This window comes from Myiozetetes cayanensis, unplaced genomic scaffold, assembly GCF_022539395.1.
Source record: "Myiozetetes cayanensis isolate MyiCay16 unplaced genomic scaffold, myiCay2020 scf3, whole genome shotgun sequence".
In the NCBI taxonomy this organism is placed as follows: domain Eukaryota; kingdom Metazoa; phylum Chordata; class Aves; order Passeriformes; family Tyrannidae; genus Myiozetetes; species Myiozetetes cayanensis.
In genome coordinates, this window is record NW_026087521.1 from 1293309 (window position 1) to 1306951 (window position 13643).

Below are 13643 nucleotides of genomic sequence, written 5' to 3' on the forward strand. Positions count from 1 at the left end.
AGCTCTTCTATCAGTGCTTGCAAAGCCTGTTTATCACTACCAAGCCGCTTCCAGGTCTGTTTCTTTCCTCATTAAAGCACACAAGGGTCACAGAAAATCCAGGAACACGATTTCTCTGGTGTCCTAAGGTGCTGATGATCTCTTGAAGTTCCTTTCTAGTAGCAGGAGTGTCTGTGGCATCCAATTTCGTAGTGGTTTCGTGCAGGATTACAGCCTGACCTGCAATCCACCGGGTTCCCAGGAATGCCACCTCTTCAGAGGGGTCTTGGCGTTTGGCAGAGGGCGCTTCTATCACCTCCTCATTTAATTTATTCTGTATATCTTGTGCTGTTGTTCTTACTGCACTTTCCTCTTCGCCTCCTATCAACACATCATCATTTTATGGAGAGATTTGTACTCCTTTCAGGATTTCTGTTTGCTGAAGCAGTTTAGCTGAGGCATTGTGAGCAGGCATTGGAGGTGAATGTTTATACCCTCGGGGTTAGGTGATTAAAGGTGCATTGTGTTCCCTCCCAAGGAAATGCAAATTCGGGTTTATCTCCCTTCCCAAGTGGACCCATGAAGAACGTGCCTTTTCCATCCAGAACTGCCATCCATACGTGTTCAGCTGCCAGCAGGAGAGTTGTATGAGGAGTGTATCCTAAATATAATATCCCTTTGTTCTAAAGCTTTAATTATTTTATTTATCCCTTGTTTGGCTGCAGGATGAGTAGGGCGCTGTTTGATGTTGGTCACAGCCAAAGCAGGTAAAACTGGAGCCATTTTTAGTGGATTAATTTTTCTGGTTTTTTTTTTTTTTTTTTTCAGAAAATTTACTATTTGGTGGGTTTTTTTGTGGGCCCGAATGGCAAACATTCCAGTTGGGCAATTGCCAAACTTTTCCTTTAAAGATATCATACCCTAAAATGATCTGAGGTTGCAAATGTGTACAGGGACATCCATTTTCCCCCAGGGAACCATAAATGGACCCTGGCAGTGTAACATATAATACTCTGTCCATTGAATCCTGGTAAACACACCCTTGTTCTTTGAAAACTTAATTTTCCAGGCTGATCAGAGATATTTGAGCTCCTGTAAAAATCAGAAAATTCAAAGGTTATTTCTAAGTGCTACTGGTAAATAGATGAGGGGCCTGACCACCGGTAAGTCATAATGTGCCTGCTCTTAATTATAGGTCTTATTTTTAAGTCTGGAACCCCTTCCTGTCTAGGAGGTGGGGGTTCAGTTGTTTCATACGAGTCCCATTCTGCCTCACCAGCATTTTCATCGGGGCTTTCCCAAATATCACCATCCCAATCCTCAGGATTTTATTTTATTTTATTTTATTTTATTTTAATTATTTTATTTTATTTTTATTTATTTTATTTTATGTTATTTTATGTTATTTTATTCATTTTATTTTACTTTATTTTAATTTTTCTTTATTTCATTTTTCTTTATTTTATTTTACTTTATTTTATTTTATTTTATTTTTTATTTATTTTATTTTATTTTAATTTTTATTTATTTTATTTTACTTTATTTATTTTATTTTATTTTAATTTTTATTTATTTTATTTTTCTTTATTTTATTTTATTTTATGTTATTTTATTTTTATCTTTATCTTATTTCACTTCATCTTTATTTTATGTTATCTTTATTTTATTTTTTATTTATTTTATTTAAATTTTTATTTATTTTATTTTGTTTTATTTTAATTATTTTATTTTATTTTATGTTATTTTATTTTAATTTTATTATTTTATTTTTATTTATTTTATTTTATTTTATTTTAATTTTTATTTATTTTATTTTCTTTATTTTATTTTATTTTATGTTATTTTTATTGTTATTTTATTTTATTTTACTTTATTTTACTTTATTTTATGTTATTTTATTTTATTTTTATTTATTTTATTTAAATTTTTATTTATTTTATTTTACTTTATTTTACTTTATGTTATTTTAATTTTTATTTATTTTACTTTATTTTACTTTAAATTTTTACTTTATTTTACTTTATTTTACTTTATTTTATGTTATTTTATTTTAATTTTTATTTTATTTTACTTTATGCTATTTTGTTTTAATTTTTATGTTATTTTATTTTAATTTTTTATTTATTTTATTTTATTTTCCATATTTTTCTAACATCAGAGGATTGGGGGCTGGGGTTTAATACTGCCGAGGTGTAATAATGGCATGGTTAGATGGCATACTGGGAAGGAAATGTTTAAAATACATAGAACATGATCTGACCACTGGAAAAGTATTCTGGATTTAGGTGTTTAACATTCCATTTCCTGAATCTCCAAAGAAACTCAAAAAGCTCTTCTTTCTTCTGCCAGAAAAATGCCCGACTGTAAAGGCTCACAGATTTAACAGGGGACCCTTCACCGAGCAGTTCACCAGGTCTGGTACAAAATTATGAGGTATTAAACCTGAGATTAGTTAGGGCTGCTTGGGCTGACTTGTTTAGGGTCACTTGCCAAACACAGAAACGCCCTCTTGGGTCTCCACACCTTCACTCACATGAACGGTTGACAGAATAACCCTCTTCATTAATAAATTGTAAGGCTCGAGAATCGCTGGTGACAGCATCTAACTGCAAAAATGCAATCAAAGCAATGCACAGACAAGCTCTGATCCCTAAGAAAAGCTGCCATTTCCATTATCTTTTTACCCTCAAGCATCTTCCTACAAAACTACTTCAACAAATTAGAGCAAAAAAGAAACTTTCATTTATCGAGGTATTTGAATAAAGTCAGGTGCCTCTCTGGAATGGATGTAAATAAACATGTGAAAGGTGAATGTAGGTGGACTAGCAGTGCACTGCTGTTTTAAAGCAAGGTTCACAAAACACTTAAAATATTCATTCAGGGTGGGAAGAAGGGCATGACAAGATGAGAGAGCTGGGGCTGGTCAGCCTGGAGAAGACTCCAGGGAGAACTCAAGAGCCCCTTCCAGTACCTAAGGGGGGCTTCCAAGGAGGCTGGAGAGGAACTTTGGACAAGAGCATGTAGTGACTGGACAAGGGGAAAATGGCTTTAAGCAGAAGGAGGGCAAGTTTAGATTAGATGTTAGGAAGGAATTTGTGGCTGGGAGGGTGGGGAGGCCCTGGCTCAGGTTGGCCAGAGAAGCTGTGGCTGCCCCTGCATCCCTGGAAGTGTCCAAGGCCAGGCTGGACAGGGCATGGAGCAACCTGGGTCAGTGGAAGGTGTCCCTGCCCATGGCAGGGTGTGGCACTGGGTGCTTGTTAAAGTCCCTTCCCACCCAAACCATTCCCTGGCTCTGTGACTCAGTGCTGTCCCTCCCCACCATGCCCAGCACGTGGAACCGGCCCCTCTGTGACATCAGCCCTGCCCAGGGGCACTGTGGGTGCTGTGGGCACAACGCTGGAGGTGACCCCTCGCTCCTGGCACTGCCCCGTGCGCTGCCACCGATGGCTTGGCTGTGGCTCCTGGTCCTGCTGGCCCTGGCCGGGCCCGTGGGTGGCACCTGGGACACCTGCGGGTCAGTGGCCCCATTTAGGGGTGTGGGGGGAGCTCGGGAACACTCGGGGGGTTCCCAGCACAACGGGGGCACAGACGTGCCCTGGGGGGGCCCTGGCCCTGCTGCCCCTCGGGGCACTGTGGGGGGACAACGGGGAACCTTCATCCTGAGCAGCCCCTGAGCAGGGCAGGGATGGTTTGTGCTTGCAGAGGGACCTGCGGGCTCCGGCCCATGGCTTCCGACCACAACTCCCTGCTGCCCGACTACGGCCCCGCGGCCTTGGCCGACGGCACCTCCCGCGTCGTGGGGGGCTCCGGGGTCCAGCCGGGGGCCTGGCCCGGCATCGCCAGCATCCAGGCCACCTGGCAGAACGGCACGTGGCACATGTGCTCGGGTGTCCTCCTCAGCTCCCAGTGGGTCCTCACGGTCGCCCACTGCTTCATCAGGGTCAGGTAAGGAGGGGCAGGGACAGGGATTGTCCCCACAGCTCGGGCAGGTGCCCAGGTCACAGCACCTCGTGCTGCTCCAGTCCTGGCTCTTCCCTCTCTGCTTCCCTCTCTGCCTTGGGAAGCAGAAGGCTGGAAAGCAGCCACAGCCTGTGGCTCTGCTCCCTCTCACCCCTCTCTCCTCCTCCCCAGCGATGTCTACCGGTGGGATGTGGTTATCGGGGCCACGGATCTGACTCAGCCGGGCCCTGAGGCCGAGGTGAGGCACATCCAGAGGCTCCTGGTGCACCAGCACTACGTGGTTGCCACAGCAAGGAATGACATTGCCCTGCTGGAGCTGGACCGGCCCGTGGAGTGCAGCGACTCCATCCAGCTGGGCTGTGTGCCCGACACCTCACTGAGGGTCTCGGAGCTCAAGTTCTGCTACATCGCTGGATGGAGTTTCGGCACACCTGGAAGTGAGGCCCAACAAGGACATGTGCCCTGAGGGTGCCCAAGGGACATGGGCTGGGTACCTGGGGACATGGGCTGGACACAGCCACACTCCAGCTGTGGCTTCAGGGTCAGGGCTTGGAGCAGCCTGGGCTGCGGGAAGGGGTCCCTGACCAGAGCTGGAAGTGCCACTGGATGAGCTTTAAGGTCCCTTCCACCCAAACCATTCTGTGACTCTCTGAAGAGACCCCCAGGCAGGGGAGGGGACTGGCACTGAGCTGATGGGGTCTCATTCCTCTCTGTTTCTACAACTCCTCGACCAGATGTGGTGCTGCAGGAGGCCAAGGTCCACCTGATGGACACAGAGCTCTGTAACAGCAGCCGGTGGTACGCGGGGGCCGTGCACCCCGAAAACCTGTGCGCTGGGTACCCGCGGGGCGGCATCGACACCTGCCAGGTGGGAGCGTGGCACCAGCCCCTCAGCCCCGGCAGCACAGGGACCCCCTGCCCCAAACATGGCACGGGCTGGGCCTGGCCTGGCACCCTCCCAGCCCCAGGGCCCCACCCCTGCCAGGGCTGTCCTGTCCCATGACCCCCATCCCAGGGTTGTTCTATCCCATGTCCCCATATCCCAGGGCTGTCCTGTCCCATGTCCCCTATCCCAGGGCTGTCCTGTCCCATGTCCCCTATCCCAGGGCTGCCCTGTCCCATGTCCTCCATCCCAGGGTTGTTCTATCCCATGTCCCCCATTCCAGGGCTGTCCTGTCCCATGTCCCATATCCCAGGGCTGCCCCATCCATGGGTCTCCGTGTCCCCAATGCCTGGCTCTGCCCCCAAAGCCCATCCAGTGCTCCTGGCAGCCCCGAGCTGCAGATGTGACCCTGGATCATTCATCCTCTGCACATCTGGGACCCCTGGGCAGAGATGGGACAGCCCCCAACCTGCTCCCAGCTGAGGCTCTGGAGGCTCCAGCCCCCAAGCAGAGCCTTCCCGTGCTGGGAATGCGGCTCTGGCAGGGGCTGGGAGAGAGGAGCCAGCCCTGCTGCTGCAGCAGCCCCCCACAAACCCTGAGCCCTCTCTCCTGCCGCAGGGGGACAGTGGGGGTCCCCTCGTCTGCAAGGACAACAGAGCCGACTACTTCTGGGTGGTGGGGCTGAGCAGCTGGGGAAGAGGCTGTGACAAAGCCAGGCACCCCGGGATCTACACCTCCACTCAGCCCTTCTACAACTGGATCCTGGTCCAGACGGGCCTGAGCCCGGCACAAAGAGCCGGTCCAGAACAAGAGCCAGCCGTCAGCTCCACCCCTGAGCAGCGTCTGAAGCCAGAGCCAGAGCCACACATCAGCCTGACCCCTGAGCAGGACCTGAAGCTGGTGCCAGAGCCAGACATCAGCTTGATCCCCAAGCACAGCCAGAGACCGGCACCGACCTCCTCGGCCTTGTCAATGCCCACGGCATTCCCACTCCTGCTCCTGGTGCCATTCCTGAACCTGCTGCAGGAGTTCCTGCACTTCCTGAAAGATAAAAAGGCTTAAGCAGCAGCAGGATGAGGGGGATCCAGGGCTACAGTGGACCACGGCCATTTCCTGCTGGGATAAAGGTAGCCTTGGGGCCAGAGGTTGCTCTGTCCTGCCCACGCTGCTCTGCTGCACCTGCACCGACGCTGACCTGACCCAGGTGTTGAAATAAAGTTTCTGTGTTCCTCATTAACTGTGTTTTCAGCCCTGCTCAGTGCACCCACGGGCTGGGGAAGTCCCTGCTCTGTCTGTCAGTCTGCTGGGCTGTTCACATTCGTTCTTCAACTTGAGTGAAGATGTGCAGTGCCAAGGGTCAAGCCAAGGGAGATCCTGCCCAGAAGGGCTCCCACAAGAAGTGGAGAGGCCCAGCTGCCCATCACCACAGCTCTGGGGCACGAGGAACATCACTGTGCAGGCCCCAGAAATCCAGCCAAGGGAAACTGGGCTCAGGGTGCAGTGGCAAACGAAAACCAGGCTCAGGGTCTGGGCTCAGGCAGATGGGGGTTCCTCTTCAGGGCAGCTCTTCATCTGATAAATCCTTGCTCGTCTTCTGCAGGTCAAAGCTCTGGAAAAGAGCAGGTCAAGGAACTGCTGAGAAGTGACAAACACTGCAACAGCCGCATCTGCTGTGGCTCTTTCAGACTCAGCCTAGGGCAGCCTAGGGCAGCAAGGGCTCTTCCAAGGGTCTCAGCATCACCCCTCCCCTCCCAGCCCATCCCAGCCCAGCACACACCCCCAGGGTCATCACCACAGGGCAAAGTTTCCCGTGCTGCACAGTTCCATCCTCTGCAGAGCTGCTTATTCCTCAGGAAGTGGGGGAGGAACAGAGCCTTCCCTACCTCCAGCTCCTGCAGGACCTGGTCCATGAAGTCTTCTGAGTGCTGTTTGTAAGCCAGGGCCAGTCTGATGGCATCGTTGAAGAGCTGGGGGAAAGGACAAGGCTCGTCACTCCCAGGATGGGGCACTTTGGGCACTGGGTTTCTGTAGCAGGTGGAGATTAATCCCAAGGGAACAAAACCCTCCACAGCCACCAGCACAGTCCCTGGGCACTCAACCAGCCCCCCTCACCTTCACCACGTTGGTGCCGTCGGCAGCAGACACGAAGTAAAAGGGCAAACTGAACTTCCGGGCGAAGTTGAAGCTTTTCTGGGTCACCTTCATATCCGCTGGGACAGGCAGAGGAGACAGGGGTCAGTCAGGCAGGGCAGGAGATCCCGAGGGTGGGCATCCCCCCAGGTGTCATGCCAGGCACTGCCACAGGACCCAGACAGGCCACGGCCCCAGCGATCCTGAAGGGCTGCCTGGCATTCCCAACAGGAATAGTTTTGCCAGCAGGTACATTGAGAGACTTCAGCACAGAGGAGCCTGTGCAGGCTGAAGGAGAAGCACCAAGGCCATCCCTGAGTGATCTGGGGAAGCCACAGAACAGCTTTTTCTCCTTCCCCTGCCACTTTTGACCAGGTGCTGCTCCAATCACCTTTGGGTTCTTGCTGGATGGAATGGGCAGCACGGTAAGGAAAGAACTGGAAGGACAAACCTCAAATGCATCAAATCTGCATTTTTAATTGCTGGTGACATAGGAAAAACACCTGTGAGACAGCAGGTGAGATCAGCAGAGGAGCCAGCCCTGGGGGACTCAGGAAATCCTCTGGACCTGACAGACAAGGGACATTTGTCCTCAGCTGGGTAAGAGTGAATCCCACCACAACCCTGTGAGGTTGGGCACAGTAAGGAGGCACTCACCATCGATCTTGTTGGCCACCACAATGCAGGGAATCTCCGGGCGGAATTCCCTCAGCTCCCGGTACCAGCTGTTCAGGTTCTTGTAGGTGACCTTCCTCTGCACATCAAACACCTTCCAAAAGAGAACCAGCTGTGCTGAGGCCAATCCAGGACAGCTCTGACTGCCCCTGGACAGCTCCGAGCAGCCTGGACATCTCTGACCGACACAAGGACAGAATGCAGAATATTCCCAGGAGGGCATGACAAAGGAAACTGGGTGTTGCTAGAAAGGATGGAGGAGAAAGGAAGAGTATCCACAAGAGCATCCCAGCACATGCAGCCAGCAGCAAACAGCCCTTTGATGTCCTTTACACTGGGACTGTGTCCTGTGACAAGTCCCTGCCACCCACACAGAGGGAGCCAGCACTGGGAATGGTCAGTGCCCAGCAGGGTAAGGAGTAACCAGGACCATTCCAAGCCCAAATCCCACCAGCTCCCGGCCGAGACTCCCTCACCATGATGCAGGCATGGGCTTGGTGGTAGTAGGAGGCGTGCATGCTCTGGAACCGCTCCTGGCCCGCTGTGTCCCAGAAGTCTGTAACACAGAAACAGCTCAGAGCAACACAACTCACCCCGTTCTCCTCACGACTCGCACCCCCTGGAGGCAAAGCCCAGCCCACCTGCTCCGGGTCGCAAATTGGGTTTCACCTCACCAGTCCAAAACACTCGAGGGTTATGAGATTGTGCCCAACTGGGAGCTTTCCTTAGCTGGGCTCAGCTGAGGGCTGTGCTGGCACTGGCCACAAGCAAGGGAGAAGCCACCAGTGACACGAGTCGTACGGGACAGCCAGGCAGAAGTGCAAAGAGCAGCAGCAATGCCTGAGCCCTCTGTCACTAGGGATGACAATGGGAAATCAACTAAACCCCCAGAAACTGCTGGAAACTGCTGATTTCTGAGCCAGTGATGGAGCTAAGTCAGCCTGAGGCAGACAGGTCCCAGCCCATGAATCTCTGTGCACGTCAGGTGTCAGCTGTCACCATGTACACCCAGATCCTGCAATGCCTTTTGCTGTTGGTACCAGGTTTTTAGGTTCAGATGGGTCTGGTTTGCTGTATAAACCTGCACAGCTTCAGCCAAGCACCCCAGTGCGGTCACCCCTCTGTCAGCTGGACCCAAGCGTGGTGCTGCTGCACCCAAACCCAAGAAGCTGTAAGCTGCTTCTCTTAGGGATTCCTTTGCTCTGATATCGGTGTCTGACTGGACACTGGGCCTGACCTGCACGATGGTGACTTCTTAAAATGCCTAAATACTGACAGGGCCCCTTCAGACCACATTTGCATTCATTGTCCCTGTCACAACAAAGATGTTCAACAGTGGTGGTCCCGACCCTGAGAGACCGCTGAAGGACCCTACTCGTCCCGGTCTCCACGTGGACAATGAGCCATGACCACGACTCTGCATGCAGCCATCCAGCCCGTTCCTCATCCCCGAGTGTCCACCCACCCCACCCACCTATCCCCCCAGTCCCTGTCTCTCCAGCTCAGAGCCCGGTATATCGTGGGGACAGCGCCCAAAGCTTCCCTGAGCCCAGAGCGACCACGGCAGTCACTTTGCCCCATCCACCAACGCTGCAGTCCCGCCACAGAAGGCCACGGGATTCCTCAGGATATTGCAGTCCATCCAAAAACCTAACCAGGATCCAGCGCAAGGGGATCTCCCCGCTCCCAGCCGCTCCCTCCGCCACGGCCCCGCCAGTCCCCGGGCTGTCCCGAGGGCTGCCCCCACTCACCCACGAGGACCTCCTGCCCGCCCACGCGGGCGCGGTGCTGGTGCAGCGTCAGCGCGAACGTGGAGAGCTGCTGGGGGCGGCTGCGGCGATGCTAAGGAGCCCACGGAGAGCCCACGGAGACCCCCCCTCCGCCGCTGCCCCGCGCTGTCCCCCCGCCGCCCCGCCGCCAAGGATACAAGCCGTCGAGCAGGAAGCGCTCCAGCAGCCTGCGGGGACACAGCGCGACACCGTCAGCCCGCGGGCCCCGCCGCCGCCACCCCCGCGCGCCCCCCGCGCGCCCCCCACGCACTTGGACTTGCCCACGGCGCTGTCGCCCAGGCAGATGATCTTCACCGTCTCCTCAGCGCCGGCCGCGACCTCGTCCCGCGCTCCGTCCTGGGCTCCGTCCCGGGGCTCGTCCCGCTCCGCTCCCTCCGCCGCCGCCATGGCCGCGCCTGCGCGTCCCCGCTGCCACGCGGCGCGCGTGGACCGCTCCCGGCCCCGCCCCCGCGGCCCCGCCTCCCCACCGGGCCCCGCCTCCGCCGGGCCCCGCCCTCGCCCCTGCGGCGCGGCCATGGCGGCCCCGCGGCTGCAGCTGACGCTGGCGCTGCTCAAGCCGGACGCGGTGGCGCATCCGCTGGTGCGGGAGGTGAGTCCGGCCGGGCACCGCACGGGGCACCGCACCGGGCACCGCACAGGGTACCGCGCCGGGTATTGCACAGGGCACTGCACCGGGTACCGCGCCGGGCACCGCTCCGGGTATTGCACAGGGCACCGCGCCGGCCCGCCTGCCCAACAGCGCCCCTGTTCCCTCAGGCCGTGCACGCCGCCATCCTCCGCCACCGCTTCCTCATCGTGCGCGCCAAGGAGCTGCGGTGCGGCCCCGAGCAGAGCCGCCGCTTCTACCGGGAGCACGCGGGTACGAGCGGGGGCTCTGCGGGGCTGCGGGAGCAGGGCCGCTCAGCGCCTCGGGCCCGCCGCTCACCCGGCCCGTGTCTCTCCGCAGGGCGGTTCTTCTACCAGCGGCTCGTGGAGTTCATGGCCAGGTACCTGCTGCGGGTGACCCGCGGTGTGGGGGGTCGCCCGGCGAGGGGAGCCCCGCCCGGAGCCGCGGAGCGGGTGCGGGGGGTGCGGAGCTGGGAGGCTCCGGCCGCGGGGTGAGGAGGGTCGGGGTCCCGGCAGAGCAGCCCGCGGCAGCTGCGCTGTGCAGGTTTCCAAGGACGAGCGAACTGTGCCCTTCCTAACCTTTCCTTCTGCTTTTCCTGGGCCCTTCCCGCAGTGGCCCCATGTGGGCTTACATCCTGGCCCATGAGGATGCCGTCCCTCGCTGGAGATCCCTGATGGGACCCACCAAAGTGTTCCGAGCCCGACACAGCGACCCGGACTCCATCCGAGGAGCCTACGGCCTCACGGACACCAGGAACACCACCCATGGCTCAGGTAGGCCTGTCCCGCTTGGCTGGTGCTCAGGGAGGTTCTGGGGCTCCAAGTGGGCGATGTGTTCTCCGGTGCAGACTCCGTGCACGCCTGGCCAGGTGTGGCTGAGCCGGGCGCCTTTGGAGCCCAGCACGTGTTTGTGGTGCCAGACAGGCATCTCCCATCGCCTCTTCCTCTTTTATTTTTGACAGACTCACCCGCCTCAGCCAGCAGGGAAATTGCCTTTTTCTTCCCCGAGTTTGATGAGCGGCGCTGGTACGAGCAGGACGAGCCGAGGCTGCGCCGCGGGCGGGTGTTCTACAGCCCCGAGGAGCGCGTGCACCGCGTGCTCCGGGCAGATGAGCCAGAGGTGACCTGAGTTACCTGCGGTAGGGCTTGCTCTGCTGAGCTGGCAGCGCCTCTGGGTGCTCTGCTGGGGTGCCAGACGGAGAGTTGTGCCACGCTTTAGGGCCTGAGGGAGGGGGAGAGCCTCGTGTGGGTGATGCTGTGTTCCCCAGGGTCGTGTCGTGCTCCCCGGGGTTGGGTTGTTGGTGCAGCAGGAAGAGCTCCTTCAGCAATGTTCCCACTGACAGTCTGGCCACACAGCTCACAGGCCTTCAAGTTTATTTGGGTGTGAATAAGATAGGTGAGTTGGTCCAGGGCCAGGTGGATCAGAGGTTGCTTGTTCCAGTTGGATTGCAACTGCTTTTGCTGGTGGTAGGCCCTGGGTTCTCTGTTGGCTGTTCCCACTGTGCCTTAGGGAGAAAAGAGGGGAAAAAGAACCTAAAAAAGGCATCAGTGGGGCAAGGTGAACCACGCTGTCCTCACTCCTGTGCAGCCAGGTTGGGAAGCCCACTGTCCTGGGGTTTGTGTCCTGACTCGTGTCAGGTGGAGGCACAGCTGGAGCTGGTCCTGGTGGGGCACAAGAGCAGCAGGTTTGGTGGAACTCAGTAGTGGCTGTGGAGCTCTGGATTTCCTGGATCCACCAGTCCAGGGCTGGATAATGAATTCGACTGCAGGTGGCAGGGGCTGAGAAGCTCTGCCAGGGGCTCCTCACGTGAGGTCTTGTGACAAAACACCTGAGGGCAGCTTGGAGCCCTCAGTGTCTGTGGCCTCACTGGACAGTTCCGTATCTTTGGGAAAAGGGATGGCCAAAGCCATTTAGTCACCTGGATAAGTGATGGAATGATGACATGGTGGTACAGCAGGGCTGGGTGTGGAGGTGCAGAGCCAGGTCCTGGCAGGCTGATCTGCATTTCCCCGTGTGATGCCCTGTGAGGTTGGTTCCTGTACAGGGGTTTAGTGCATTTACAGTGTCCCAGATCAAGGCAGGGACTCTCTGTTCCCAGAACTCCTTCCATTGTGGGAAGTGCTGCCCAGAGCTATCATGGTCAAACACATCTGCAGTTGTGTTTCCTCCTCCTCCTCCTCCTGTCTGGGATCAAATGGTCGTTGTTCTGTTCCAGGTACAGATGCAGGGATCTGCGGGACATTGCTGCTGTCCCTGTCCCCAGCAATGTCCAGAGTGGATCTGCTCAGGATCCCATGTGCCTTCACACAGGTCTGAGAGCTGCTGTCCCTGATGCTGTTGATACTTTACTGGGATTTTGTAAATTGATGGTTTGTTGATTCCTGGAGGGTTTGCTCAGTTTTATGTGTTTTTATCTTGTAATTATTAAACTCAACTGTTTCTACCTTTCTTCTCTATGTTGTGCTTCCCTTTCTGGATATTCCTTTGGCAGGTCACTAACTGACAATTCCTGGCTCACGCTTCTCACTGCTAAAGTTTTTTGGGGTTTTTTTCCTACTCACTTGCAGTTATTCCATTTGGGGAAATGGCCCCTTTGAATGTGCCTACACAGACTTCCCATGGTGATGGTGCACTTGGATGCAGCTGATTCCAGCAGTGTGAACAAAGTGGCTGCCTTGAACTTTTAACAGCCCTCAACTTTTAACAGGCCCACAACTTTTAACAGCCCGCTCTGGGCCTTGTTTGCACATCTCCCAAACATCCCAGGTTGAGCAGGGGAAGTGCTCTGGGCTTTTGTAATTGGCACTGGCACCCCTGTGACCTGTTCCCTGTGGAAGAGAGTCTGTGGGGAATGGGACCAAGGGGGCAAACTTGGGAACACAGGAACTTCTCTCTCTTCAAGTGCACTAATTGGCCTCGGGGGCAGAGCTGGTGCTCACACTGGGATGAGGAGCCTTGGGAATGGCTCCAAGCTGGCCATGGGAAGAGGGAGGGAGGAATGAGACTGGCAGAAGGGACCACAGCTGCCCAGGAAGGACCCACGAGCAGCCATGAGGCAAAAGTGCTACTTGGTGGTGACAGCAGAGACTTTCCTTGTTGCTTTCTGAACACGAGTTGGCCAGGAAGAATTAGTGACCCAGGGCTGGTGCTGGGACCCCACTTTCCATTTCCAGGCCTCTGTAGATGTTGAAGCTGCCCCAAACTGTGATGCCCCAGGGTCACAGGTCACTTCACGTTGTGTGATCGCAGCGTTTGGGCTTGTGCAAACATCAGCCTGTGACAAACGTGTAAATTGGGGCAGCTTTGGCCAGTTTATGGTTAGACCACAGAGATGCAACCCTCCTTGCCTGGTCTTTTTAAAACACAAGTGTCGATTAAACTGGACAAAAGCTCAAGACAACGCAATTTTCTTCAGCCAAAAAAAATCTCCTTGTCAAGTGTTGAGAGAGAAGGAGTCAGGCAGGAATCCACAACCTCTCCCATAAGATGCTTGGAGAAGGTAAGTTAAGAGCCTGATTTCTGGAAGTGTTGAGCATTTACAGGATCTGGGCCCAGTCCTGGAGGCCGCACCCCCAAATTGAAGCATTTTGGTGTAAAAAACAACTCCCTTAACATTTCA

The 13643-nt window shown here is 54.4% G+C and overlaps 3 protein-coding genes across 5 annotated transcripts; 2 read left to right on the top strand and 1 right to left on the bottom strand.

Moving 5' to 3' along the window:
* The first annotated feature begins 3703 nt into the window (after positions 1-3703).
* Positions 3704-5884, top strand: LOC126644418 (acrosin-like). The gene is made up of 4 exons (XM_050323759.1): positions 3704-3924; positions 4111-4358; positions 4629-4807; positions 5441-5884. Exons 1-4 carry the CDS (start codon positions 3704-3706, stop codon positions 5882-5884), a joined length of 1092 nt encoding a protein of 363 aa, XP_050179716.1.
* LOC126644419 (rab-like protein 2A) lies at positions 5658-9933 on the bottom strand. Its single transcript, XM_050323761.1, is given in 9 exon segments — positions 5658-6386; positions 6388-6431; positions 6706-6789; positions 6935-7032; positions 7610-7721; positions 8104-8183; positions 9379-9458; positions 9555-9584; positions 9668-9933. Coding segments are annotated over 9 exon segments (825 nt in total). The 3' UTR covers positions 5658-6355.
* NME6 (NME/NM23 nucleoside diphosphate kinase 6) lies at positions 9913-12472 on the top strand. Of its 3 annotated transcripts, none has more exons than XM_050325132.1 (6): positions 9913-10006; positions 10174-10276; positions 10364-10403; positions 10637-10797; positions 10986-11162; positions 12240-12472. In XM_050325132.1, exons 1-5 carry the CDS (start codon positions 9932-9934, stop codon positions 11150-11152), a joined length of 546 nt encoding a protein of 181 aa, XP_050181089.1. In that variant the 5' UTR covers positions 9913-9931; the 3' UTR covers positions 11153-11162; positions 12240-12472. The 3 variants fall into 3 exon arrangements, with proteins under 3 accessions (XP_050181089.1, XP_050181086.1, XP_050181088.1); XM_050325129.1 differs by having other exon boundaries at positions 10986-11143; XM_050325131.1 differs by having other exon boundaries at positions 10986-12472.
* Positions 12473-13643: the final 1171 nt, after the last annotated feature.

Coding starts and splice junctions, on each gene's coding strand:
- NME6 (XM_050325129.1), top strand. CDS start 9,932: ATGGCGGCCCCGCGGCTGCAGCTGACGCTGGCGCTGCTCAAGCCGGAC. Junction 10,007..10,173: donor CGCATCCGCTGGTGCGGGAG/GTGAGTCCGGCC, acceptor CTGTTCCCTCAG/GCCGTGCACGCCGCCATCCT. Junction 10,798..10,985: donor GAACACCACCCATGGCTCAG/GTAGGCCTGTCC, acceptor TATTTTTGACAG/ACTCACCCGCCTCAGCCAGC.
- LOC126644418 (XM_050323759.1), top strand. CDS start 3,704: ATGGCTTCCGACCACAACTCCCTGCTGCCCGACTACGGCCCCGCGGCC. Junction 3,925..4,110: donor CACTGCTTCATCAGGGTCAG/GTAAGGAGGGGC, acceptor CCTCCTCCCCAG/CGATGTCTACCGGTGGGATG. Junction 4,359..4,628: donor CTGCTACATCGCTGGATGGA/GTTTCGGCACAC, acceptor ACTGGCACTGAG/CTGATGGGGTCTCATTCCTC.